The sequence below is a fragment of the Pyrus communis genome, chromosome 4 (genome assembly GCF_963583255.1).
Source record: "Pyrus communis chromosome 4, drPyrComm1.1, whole genome shotgun sequence".
Classification (NCBI taxonomy): Eukaryota; Viridiplantae; Streptophyta; class Magnoliopsida; order Rosales; family Rosaceae; genus Pyrus; species Pyrus communis.
Window position 1 is genome coordinate 15,416,412 of NC_084806.1, and position 13,060 is coordinate 15,429,471.

General features: G+C 36.7%; 1 protein-coding gene across 1 annotated transcript; it reads left to right on the forward strand.

Moving 5' to 3' along the window:
• Window positions 1-11,800: 11,800 nt before the first annotated feature.
• LOC137732759 (uncharacterized) lies at window positions 11,801-12,136 on the forward strand. Its single transcript, XM_068472036.1, has one exon. It carries the CDS (start codon window positions 11,801-11,803, stop codon window positions 12,134-12,136), a length of 336 nt encoding a protein of 111 aa, XP_068328137.1.
• Window positions 12,137-13,060: the final 924 nt, after the last annotated feature.

The window sequence follows — 13,060 nt, forward strand, 5'->3', positions numbered from 1 at the left end:
CGGATAATTCCCAGGGCGTCTTCAATCAGACCCTCGCTATCTACGCAGAGGTTCGCCGGAGGTTCTCGCCTGGGCTTTTCCTTCACTTCCTTCACACATTCCCGGTGCCTCGCTTGCTTCCAACTCGGCTTCAATGGTGGTTTACACCATGATGGTCCGATGATGCATGCAATGGTATAGCTAGGATCTTTTAGTCCCAGAGATTAAGGTTTCATGGTTTTGGAGTTTGATTTGTTCAATTTTCAAAGAGGAAAGTGGGTGAGAGCTCTCGAAGCTCTAGAGAGAGTGAGTGTCGAGAGGTTAGAGAGAGAGAGAGGAACTTCAGAAAAAATGGAAAGAAGTGAGAAAGATGAGTGGAAAGAGAGGGAGTGATGTGAGGGAGTGCAAGTTGCAAAAAATACTATTATTTTATTTACCTATTGCCAGGGCTATTCAAGTGTAGGAGTAGAGATGCAAAATGAAATTATTATTCATTAAGGGCAATTACTGTTGATTAGGTGGATTAAATAGTGGATAGCCCTGGAAGTCCTTTCCCATGGTGGAATTGCTCTTATGTGGGTGAAAAGATGATAATGTCCTCTGTTTTTTTGTTGTTGATCTCAAGTTATTGCCATGCTTTATGAAAGATCATATAGTATTAATAATACGATAACAGTTGTTTAGTGTTCATTTGTACTGATTCAGCAACGAATACACTAAACCAGTCCCACCATTTAGTACCCCTCACACCCGCTAATTTATACTCTCCGAAACCTCTGTATAATTACTCGGGTCACAAATCACGCTTGCCTTCTTCAACTCTCTGCTCCTACGCATTGCAAAATCCTCATCCAAGTATTCCTTCTGTCTATTTCTTCCTCTCAACGTCCGATCAATATCAAGCATATACAACAAAAAATCAGAGGTGGCAAAGTAAAGCCAAGCCATGGCGTCCCTATTCAGACATCCATGGTGGCAAATTGAACTAAAATCGGAGAGATGTTATCTAGGTTTTTGTCCTGATGATGGCGGTGGCTGCGAGGAGGTTGAATTCCAAAAAATCACCTCCCATCTCTATGTTTCAGATTTTGAATTTAACCAAATCTAGAGAGAGATCTGCAGTAACTCACCTGTAAAACAATTTTCTGCTTGTTTTAGAGGTTTTGAATTGGTATTTTGAAGGAAATTAAAGGTGGTTATGGCGGTGATGAATCGACCAAGATCGAAAGCAAGTGGGTTTCTTCTAGATAACTCCAGATAGGATTTGAAGGAAAATGGGGCTTTTTTCATTTTCATTTGCTTCTTATCATAAATTATACAGAAAAAAAATTATAAAAATTCAATAGGCATTAATTTGGATTTTTTCCCTTTTTATTCGGTTAAGTATTAATCACAATATAAATAGGGAACTGTTATTAGTACTTCAAAAATCTCATTCTACACTCCTCACAAGTGTATTTTTCTTTCTAATTATAGAAAGTTTGGATTGTCAAATGAGGTTTTTGGAGTGCTAATAATAATTACCTATAACTAATACAGTTATTAATTCGATATTGCACCAAACGCGCGACTAATTTATTCAGTACTATTTTATGATATTTATCCTATCCGACTGAAATAGTCAATACAAGCTGAGCTAACAAACAAAGCCTGAAACTTTGAGGTTGAAGGCTGGCCAGAGCGATCGGATATGGATCCAACGGTCAGTGCAGTAGGAGTCCGACTATGGTTGAGATTGTTTCTGGGGACTTGGGACGAGCTTAATCAAATGGTGGTGGTTGTGGAAGAGAAGAAGAAGAAGAGGAGGAATAAGGTGGTGATTAGTAAATTAATAGAGATGGTAGAGGATAAAGTGAGACAAATTTACATGTTTTAGAAGATAAACTGAGACCGAATAAGTTTAGGGAGTAAAGTGAGACTCAAACACTTTCAGGGGCAAAGCCTTCAAAGCAATTTATCTTGACTACTATATCGTGGGATTCAAAATGACACATTTTCATGTGGAATTTAAAGTTGTGGTTCATAAGCACCAAATTCCAATTTTTTTTCCCTAATAATTCATTAATTAATAATAAACTCACAGAGGCATTTTAGCTTCATTCTGGCCACCATCAAGTGATTCACTTGGGCCAAGAATCAAACCTATAATGTATCGTATACAATACAGACATAAAATTCGTCCCCAACCACTGAGCCACCCCGTGGTAGTTGGTGAACATTACCTCTATGAATTTTGTCAATTTTCGTGTTCGTTATTCTCATCAAATTATAAGTATCCCAACACCCTTGAGTCGTATGAATTGTATGAACCAAAGCTACGAGTTTGTGAATTTCAAAATAAAGGGGATAGAAATTGACCATCCTTCAAGAAGTGGGGGGAAGAAAAAGGAGGAGATGAAGCTGGAAATGTATGAGATTTGTTCTCTTACAACTTCTCACCTTAAATATTCAAGTCATAGTTTGAATTGCATGGACCAGAAACTATTGTCCAAGTTCCAACATCAAATAATGGTGTATAGCGTCCGGGATTTTGATAGGAGATGTTTAAGGATGAAACTAACGCCTAAGTACAATACTGGTCCAAATTAGGGGACTGAGAAAAAACATAATATAGCCTCCAAGAAGTGGTGGTATAAGAACCAAAAACTAGGAAGGACGCATGACATGTGGCCACCATTCAAGATCAAAGTACGATCAAAATAGAACCAGTTAAGTTGTTATTTTATAATTAATAAGAGGTATTTTTTGCACTCTAAAACATCTTTATGCATTTTTTAAAGTTAAATGCAGAAGACTACTTTGAAGTACTAACGCTTAGCTTATAATAATTGTCAAGATCTGTTGGCATGAGATTTCCAACAAATGTAACATCCATTTGTGAAGTTTTAAAACCCGATAACTACAAATTCGTACTATTAAAGTTTAGTCGACCATTAATATTTAATACTATTATTTACTAGTATTCTTCTTTATTTGCAATTGCAAAGTTTTAAATTTGAATCTTTTGAATGACGAGTTTGCAACCAATTTATTCATTCACTCTTTAGTCTAAATACATCATTGTATCAAAAAGTTTAATCAACCTTCTTCTTATTTTTTTTTTGGTAAAAAATCAACCTTCTTCTTCATTCCAAGAGAGAAAAAAAAAAAAAAAAAGAGCTTTTTTGTCTTGGTAAACTACCATAGTAACAAAAAATATCAATGCATGCCAAAATAATCTCATTAATTGTAAGATATTTCATATAGCCTTACTGCATTAAGTGGGAAAAATATTATTAGGGTTTAGGATACATTCATGCTTATTACATATGATGTGAATCAGTAGTATGACAACATGGCATGTCATATATCTATCTGTACAACATGTCAAGCATCTAGCATAAGACCATCCCCAATTCTTTGGGATAAAGTTTAAAAATTTAAGCTAGAAAATTTTAAGTCATAACCCAGAAACTGTTTTTCTTCTCCAATCCTTATGACTTAAAATTTTAGTCCGAGATTATTAAATAATGATTTTATCCTAACTTTACTTTTTTTGGTAACTTTTTGAAAATAAAATTATATAGCTTATCCTAATTTATTTTTATGAACATTATAATCTAAAAATATTTAAATTTTGATAAGTAATTAAAAATCATACAATACATAGGTATTTATAAAGTTTTAAGTTAAATTTGATTTAAATAATTTTCTTAAATAATTTTAGATGTTGGCATTTAATTTTGGACCGTCAATTGTTTTTACCATCAGATTTGATCTCATTCGATCATAGTCGTTAAATTATAAGTGAAAAAAAAAATGTTTGAAATATGACAATTTGCTGGATCAAGAATAATTTAAGCCAGACTTAAATTCCGGAGGGAATATAGCCCAGAGATATATTTTTTTCTCAGGACTTATTTTAGCCCATAGCTTAGTGATGGTCTAAGAATATTAGTGGACTAGAATTTTGTTTTATACGTCTGAAATTTTTTTTTTTTTTATGGATGTTTTTTAAACAAAAATTAAGTAATTGACTGATTTCGATAATAAAATTTACACGGTGAAGATCTTCATTCGCAATGTGTGTGCGCAGTCCCCGTAGGAGATCCAAGTATTATCCAATTCATTTGTCACACCAACTTTAATAAGTATTACCAACACAAAAAATCTGCAACAAAATAATTGGTTTATTTCGTGCAACGTAATTGTTGGCTACCGATAATATATACATGTATAATGTATAAATAATGAACCAGTTTGTGTGGTTGTTTGGTTGCAGTGCTTATATCTTTTGGTTTTTGTGTGGTTGTTTGGAGTAGTGGCGACTTAAAGCGGGAACCAAAATAATGAACCAGTTTAATCTTTACCAAGATTTGGACTAAAGTGAATCAAGCTTGGATGATGATTTTACTAGGAAGAAAAAAGAACCTCAATTGTTTAGCAACATTTCAAGGAAAAAAGGTTTCGTGGGGAGGTGAAAGTTGTGTGTAACCATTGTAAAACTAGGCTAGCATCGGGCTCCAATATTGATACTTCATCTTTATGTGCACATGGCAGAATATGTTCTGTATTGAAGACTAAGAAAAGGAGTCCAATATATAACTGGTGATGGGTATGCTAAACATGGTGCATATAGTTTTGATAAAGATAATGCATAAATGTACATATAACGGCGTTTAATCATCAAAAATACAAAATTATGGCAAAGTTTCATATTTTGTTTTTTAAATTTTCAACTTGTTTAAAGACCTAGAAACTAGTAAACGGCTATGTGGTTACGGTTAAATGGGAACACAGTTATGAGTATAGGTAAGTGTTTATAAATGATTATGGGTATAGGTATACTCGTTTATATGTAAACAGTTATACGAATAAGAACTTAAATGATTATGAGTAAATAACCGCGTTTTTCACCCGCCATAACCGTGCAAGAGACCAGATGTCTCAGCTCTCCAATAATCAACTCAAACCAAATGTATAACATTAATCTAATGAAAAAGATATTTTAAGAGCCATTGCAAATCATGAACTCAATGTCAGTCCAATTAATTCCTTTTAATTCCAACGTTTGACAATAACCACGACGTAGAAAAGCAAAGAAACGTAACGTTTTAGGACTGATAAACGTGATTTTATTTGACAGTTGGGAAATGTGATCCAGTTTTAGGTGGCCCTTTACCTTGAAAAAAGGCAGTTCAACATAAATCAAATTCAACGAGATTAAGGGAAAGCAAAAGTAATTTTAAGCCTTTGTTTCGCAATTTAAGAGCATCGAGTTGGTGGTGGTGACTGGTGAATCCGGTGCTGGACCAAACCAGGATTGCTAGTCCTTTTTAAGCATTTGTTCGCAATTTAACACGCGTTATGCATCTATCCGAAAAAAAACATAAGCTTCATTCATAGGTGAAAATATTATATAGATAAATTTAAAGAAAAGCCGCTGGTAGGTCGCACAAAGAAGCTCAAAAAAATTGAGTCTCACATATATTTTGTATGACATATATACCTGAACAATCTAAATATATGATAACTATAACGTTTGTTTTGTCTCATACTCATTCATTCTTATACTCATATCAAATAAACACGTGAAAACATCATAAGAGTAATATATAACCATTTATCTCGAACTTTTAATAGATAGAATATCGCATAACATATAGACTTTTTTTTCCTATATGAAAACTTAAGTAAGCTTCCTATGGGTGAGAGACGACTCTCAATCTTCAATATACATATAGCATGTGCACGTAGTCGGTGTTCTTTTGTGCAATTATGATTCAATTTTGAGTAATTAAAATGACTGATCATTTTTGACATTTAGTTATCAAAATGATCATTTTTTAATACTGCTGAGATATTGATCATATATTGACGATGCAATAATGACATAATGACATTTGATAATTTATGCAAATGTAAAAAAATGATGATTTCTCGTAATTGCCTATAAAACTCTCTGCCAAATACCTTTTCATTTTTTAGATGGAAACATTTTGATTTTAATTAAATGACAGAGGTCAGTTGCCACAACGAGATTACAAGATAAACAAACGCACGAGAGTTTTGGCTAACAAAGATTCTAGATGAGCAAACCTAAGCCCAAAAGAGGGAGCAAAGAAATTCAACAATAGGAAAGCTCACTAGCTCTCTAGAAACTTTGAACAAATGAAAATACAAATAGAATAAAAACTTGAGAAGAGCTTGGCTCCTTAAAATTGAGGAGGAGGAGGCGTTTTGATTAGGGCTGGAAAAAATTCCCGAAAATCCCAAACCAAAGAAAAAAAATCTCGATCCCAAACCAAAAAAGTCTCAATTCCTGAAATTTTTGGGATAACATATTGAACCGAACCCGAAATTTTGGTATTGCCTTCTCAATGTTTCAGTAATCCCATGCCGAACTGAAAATAAATATTATATATATATATTATATTTAAGTTTTTCTTTTTGTTTTTGGTTTGGAACTTATTTTATTTTGGAACTATAGTCTGTAACTTATTTGTGTGCTTTTGGTTTTGTTACTTAACTTATTTTATTTTGGTTGCATGCATTTGGAGTTGAATGTTGAATCAAGTACTGAAAAAATGACATTTGAAGTGTTGTAAACTACTAGTAGCAATATAATTGGCGTGGTTTACAGGTAGTAACCATAGCCCTTTACTACATTTGTTCAATGCTGCCATCCAACTCTAGGATTTCCAGAATTTTAACTCAACCATTTGGTCTAAGGTAGTAACCATAGCTCTTTATCACCACAACTGCCGATACGAACCTTCCACACACACTCACCCTACAGTGTTGCTTCTCAACCAAATGTAATTTTTTTGTTGCGCAAGGTAATCTTCTTCACTTGTAAGTGAGAGGCCTTAGGTTTGATTCTCGTCAAAAGTGAATTCGAATCAAATTATTGCTAGCACATTGTGAGGCTAAGCCTACCCTTCCCGCTTAGTGTAAATAATTTGTTGGTTAAAAAAAAATAAAAAAAATCTTCTTTCCTTTGCCTCCTTATCATCCCATTTTATTCCGAGTTTTTCCTCCCTCTCCCACATGGCCATCTACATTGCTCCCTTACCATGGCCGGCCCCGAGGGTGTGCGAGGTGTGCAACCGCACAAGGCTCTCGTTTTTATGGGGCCTCTAAATTTTAATAACCTTTGTAATGTACTACACATACAATAAACATGAACAATATGAAACAAGTTGCAGTAGCGTGTTGGCAAGAGCTGGTCCTTCCCTTTACGCATGCACGGGTTTGAGTCTACTTGCTCATATGTTTTAATTACGAAATTTAATTATGATTTCTTTTCAGCTATTCTTTCATATCGAGCATGTTTTAATTACGAAATTGTTATAAACATTGTATTTAAGTGCGATTGTGTAAATCCTAAATTAGATTTGATACTAGTTGTTCTTCCTTATTAAGACTTGTGTTGCTTGGAGGAGAAAGATTCTTCCCTCTCTTATTACTATAAATAAAGGCATTGCGTAGGGGGAACACATCCTCTACACAACCCTACAAACACATTTATCTCCCTACTTTCTCTATCTTCTGTGCCCTCTCTCTCATTGTCAGATTAAAATAAGCCATAACACGTTATCAACACGCTCCTACCATTGCGCTTAGGAATCTGACGTGGAAGTTTTCTGCATCAAACCAGTTACCAATATCATCACACAATTAGGTTATTCCAAAACAACAGTTTTTATCTCAATATTTTTGTAGTCTTGATAGCATGAACATTCACCATAATGCATGGTCGAACTTTACTTTTTTCAAATTTTAGATTCTACATAAATTGTGTATGCATTATATCCATAATTTTTGAATTATGTGAATTATTGCCATGAATTGCATCAAATATTTGTCGATGCATTGAATTATATGTTGAATATGCATTGAATTTTTCTAGAAATTCATAACACGGTGTCGTGATTATGGACCAAAATGATTGAAATTGTAGAAGAATTTCATCAAATTTGGGTGAAATTCAATTGAATTGAATTTCACAGGTTTTTCTTTCCTCCTCGCCGACGTCGAGGTATCTCCCTCTGTCACTAGGATTGGTTCGCCATTGAACCCATAGTCCTGTACTAAGAATTATCTCCCAAAACTCAACCACCTAAAGCGACGACGCCTGTTTCTTTTCCTAGTGATATAAGCCAGCATAGCCTTGGGGTGTTTTGGACTTGACCCAAGCCCACATGGGCTTTGATTCTTTCGGCCTACATCACAAAGCTCAATTAGGCCTCTGTTGGACTTAGCTCGAGACACCACCCTATAGGGCTATGGTGCGTTTGTGCCTTGCGATGCACATGATTACGTCCCTCTTAGGTTTATTTACCCCCGCGTCGCACCAGAGCCTAGCCTTTATGCTAGTGCACCTGTGTTTGCGAAGCACTGGATCAGTCCCTGCATGGGCTTTTGCTGATATGTGCATTTAGGCCTTTTTTTTCACTGGGCTTGCATCTGCAACCCTATTTTGTGTACGTTGGGCCAACCTGCAGCTAGGCTCGTGCCTCTTCCAGCCCAGAATTTGGGCCTGGGCCGTACGACTATAATTAATTAGCCCACCTATAGGCTTTGGTCCACTATTTTAGGCCCCGAGTTTAAATTGCCTCTTTTTTTTTAAACAATTTGGGTTTTATAATTTTTCACCCACACTTTAATTTTGGTCCCAAGTCCAAATAATTAATTCAATTATAAATATAGACCCCAAAGATCTATTTGCATATTTTCTTGTTGCATATTTTGTATATATATTTGTGTTTGTCTGCAGGAACATATGAACGTGAAGTTCATAATTCTTTCGAAACCCAAAGTTTCTAGAAACATGCCTTATTTTGAAAACCTAAAGTTTTCCTTAAAAACATCATCCTTGAAAACCCGAAGCTTTTCATGTAACTTTAAACCAATGAATTGATTTTTCTCCATTACACTAACCACATTCTTGTCCATTTATTTTGTGATAAGGACATATAAATTTTAACAAACTCAACTTCATCGTTTTAGAGGTCTTCGGAAGAAACTACTTGAAGTGGGTCCAAGATATGAAGCTCCACCTCACTGCAAATAATTTGCGTCCCTCCATTGAAGATGAGATGGACAACCTGGTTGGCGAAGCCGAGAAAACCACTACCATGATCTTCATCTGAAGACACATTCATGATGCATTGAAAACTGACTACCTTGCTGAGGAAGATCCATTAGCACTTTGGGTCACTTTGGCTAATCACTTCGATCACCAAAATGACATCTTCTTGCTTGGAGCAAGACATGATTGGCAGCATCTACGCTTCCAAGACTTTAAGTCTGTGAATGAATATAATTACGAAGTTTGTTGAATCCGATCACTTTTCAAGTTCTGTAACAAGAACTTGACCGAAGATGATCTCTTGGAGAAGACCTATTTGGCCTTCTCTGCTACCAATATTGTCCTGCAACAACAATATAGGGGTTAGAAGTTCACTAAATTTTCAGATTTGATCTCTGTTTTACTTCTCGTTGAATAGCAGAATTAGCTGTTAATGAAGAATCATCAAGTTCGACCTATTAAGGTGACTGTTGTGCCTGAAGCACACTATAGTACAAACTAACGCCCAAAACGCCAACATAGGTGTGGTAGGGGTGGCCATAAGCCACCCTGTCAAGCTCAACAGAGCCAATGCCCATCTAAGGGAGGAAACGAGCCCAGAAGCATTCTACCCTTGCTCCCAAGGCCCCAAACTTCAAGAATAAGGGCAAAGCACTTGTCACTATAGATGCAGACATGTGCTACCACTGTGGTTCAAAGGATCATTGGTCCCGTGTTTGCCGTGCTCCCCAAAAGTTGTAACTGAATATCATTCTCGTCATAAGAAGTTTGAATCAAACTTTGCACAAGTGGATGAACCGAAGAGTACCAAAATGAAGGTTTCTGATTTTCAAGAAGCCATTACCTCTATGGAAGATTGGAATATTTGACATGAACTATTTTTAGTTAATTTTAGAACCTTGGGGGCCGAATTCCACCTAGTGGCCAAACCCCTTCCTTGTTTTTGGTTTAAGTTTGCACAATTTTCCTTTATGTTTGGATTATTTGTTGGTGATTTGTTTTTGGATATTAAGCTTTTTTTAATCACCATCCTTGAATACTTAAAATTACTTTGAATATATATTTGTTTTCGAACTTTTATGCATGTGACGAATTCAAATTAATTTTTATTTCTAGGTATGACTTGTGGGAAAGTTAGTTATTTGGCAGATGGTGCAACCACGCACATTGTTTTACGTGAATGCATATGTTCACTAACTTCGTACCTAAGAATGCACCTCTGATAACCCTCTTTGGCCCATTTAACTTGATTAAAGGATACGGTAAGGCACGTATAATGTTGTCCAATAGTACAATCTTGAGTATTGAAGAGGCACTTTATTCTCCATGTTCCAGCAGATGGTTGTTGAGTTTCAATGATATTAGAGATAATAATTACCACGCTGAAACTTATGTAGAAAATGCAGTTGAATTTTTGTGCATCACTTCCTACGAATATGGCCAGAAGCGTATTCTAGAGAAGATGGAGTGTATCCCGAGTGGTCTCTGTATACTACAACCATACACCCTATAGAGAGCCATTATGTGGCTGGTCCTACTTCAGGGACTGTGAAAAACACTTTGGCATGATCGTTTGGGACACCTTTGACGAACAGCGATGTGCGGTATCCTTAAATCTTCACATGGGCATCCATTAACCCAAAGTTTAGGTTCGATTCAAGGAATAACATGTCAAACCTACTCTATGGGAAAGCTTATTATTAAGCCTTTTTATGAGAAGATTCATTCGAATCCTTCTATCTTTTTACAAAGGATTCAGATGGACATTTGTGAACCGATTCACCCTCCCTGTGAACTATTTAGATATTTTATAGTTTTGGTTGACGATTCCACATGTTGGTCACACGTGTGCTTGTTGTTCATAAGGAACGCTGCATTCTCCAAGCTGTTGGCTCAGGTTATTAAGCTCAGGGCTCACCACCCTAATTATCTAATCAAATCTATTCGATTAGATAATGCTGGAGAATTCATATCTAAAACTTTTGATGACTATTGCATGTCGGTTGGGATTGAAGTTGAACATCCAATATCCCATGTTCACACCCAGAATGGCCTAGTACAGGCATTCATTAACCATTTATAAATGATTGCTCGATTGTTGGTTATATGTACCAAGCTCATGGTTGCTGCTTGGGGTCAGGCAATATTGCACGCAACTATGTTGGTCTGCTAGAGGCCTGTTGCGATCCAGCCATATAGCACCATTCAGTTGGTTACTGGATATGAACCTGACATATCGTATTTGCGCATTTTTGGTTGTGCGGTCGATATGCTGATTTCGCCGCCTTTACGTACAAAAATGGGGCCTCAACAAATGATGGAGATCTATGTCAGATATGATTCTCTTTCAATTATTCGTTACCTAAAACCTTTAACAAGCGATCTACACCCATAGACGAGTCGTTGGCCAACATTACAAGTCGCTACCAACACTACCTGTCAGCGAACTACACCCATAGACGAGTCATTGGCCATTCATGAAATGGATGATTGACTTGGTAAAGCCAATGCTGCCCGTTACTGAGGGCAGACGCATGATGATCATGGCAACTGATTACTTCACCAAATGGGTAGAAGCAAAAACCATGACAACTACAACTAAGACGGACATAAAGCACTTCATATGGAAGAACATCATTTGCCGATTTAGCGTCCCTCAATCCATCGTCACAAACAATGGTTCGCAATTCGTAAGGCAGAGATTTGGCAAAATTCTTCCAAAAATATAATATCAAGCAGTATACGTCGATGCCAAGGTATCTTCAAGGCAATTGGCAGACAGAGGCATCCAACAAGATGATTCTCTACTACCTCAAGAAATCCCTCTCCGACAAGAAGGGAAAGTGGCCAAACGGACTCCCTAAATATCTACAGGTGTATTGCACAACTAAACAACGAGCAACCGGCGAGACTCATTTTTCTTTGGCATTTGGTTCAGAAGCAATCATTCCTCCCAATGTCATCATGCTAAGTATCAGCACTCTACTGTCAAGCATCGAGCAAAACAGTAATGAGATGGTCAAAAGCTTAGATCTGGCAGAGGAGAAACGCGAGAAGACCATCACCCGCATCGCAACTTACTAGTAGCAGCTCATTTCTAGCCCAGAGATCTAGTCCTAAGAAAAGCCTTCATTACTTCCCACAGAGAAGGCTCTAAAAAGATGGATCACATCTAGGAGGGTTTATACAAGATCAACTGAGTAAACAGCAAGAGTAGTTACACCCTCGCCACCATGAACGATAAAGATATCAAAAAGCAATGGAACACCTACAATCTAAGAAAGTACCATGTATGACCTCCCTCTACATCAAAGCCCGAAGACTCAAGTAACTCAATAGGCACCACCTCACGAGCCGAGGATTATCCAGTTGTTATGCAATTTCTATTTTACAGCTAAGTTTTCGTTCGTTTCATTGATTTTTCAATGAGGAATTCATAAGCAATTTACAACTTGGCTTGACTGCATGTTTACAACAACTGATCAATTTTGCACTTCAAAAGAAGCCCGACTCTTCTTAGGGACTCATCACAGGAATTGCGCCCCCTAGGGACCAACCATGTTTTCTAGTGTGAGATGGTAAACCAATTCCCTAACACCCACATGGGTTTGCTCTCCAATGCGAGAGGATAAACTTACACTCTGAATATCCAGATGTGGATGAGTTGGGTTGTTTTGGTATAACTAGGTGCACAATGGCTTACGCTGGGATTCCTCGAAGTAGCCATAATAGTCTTTTTCAAGGCTTACCTAACTGAAGGATTTTGGGTTTCTTGGCCTAATCCGTGGGGAAAATGGCCTTAGAGATGAAGGAGGCCTATTACGCAGTATGTCCTATGGACGACTGCCTTGGAACCCTAAAACTGCTACCAAGTGCACTAAGGTAGCCTACAATATCCAGAAGACTGCCTATGGCTTACCCTTTGAGCAGTAAGTTGTGCTAAACTTATACAACTGCATGTTTCTATGAAAGGTTAAACTAGTTCACGCGCATATACGGAGTTTTATC

Coding starts and splice junctions, on each gene's coding strand:
- LOC137732759 (XM_068472036.1), top strand. CDS start 11,801: ATGCCAAGGTATCTTCAAGGCAATTGGCAGACAGAGGCATCCAACAAG.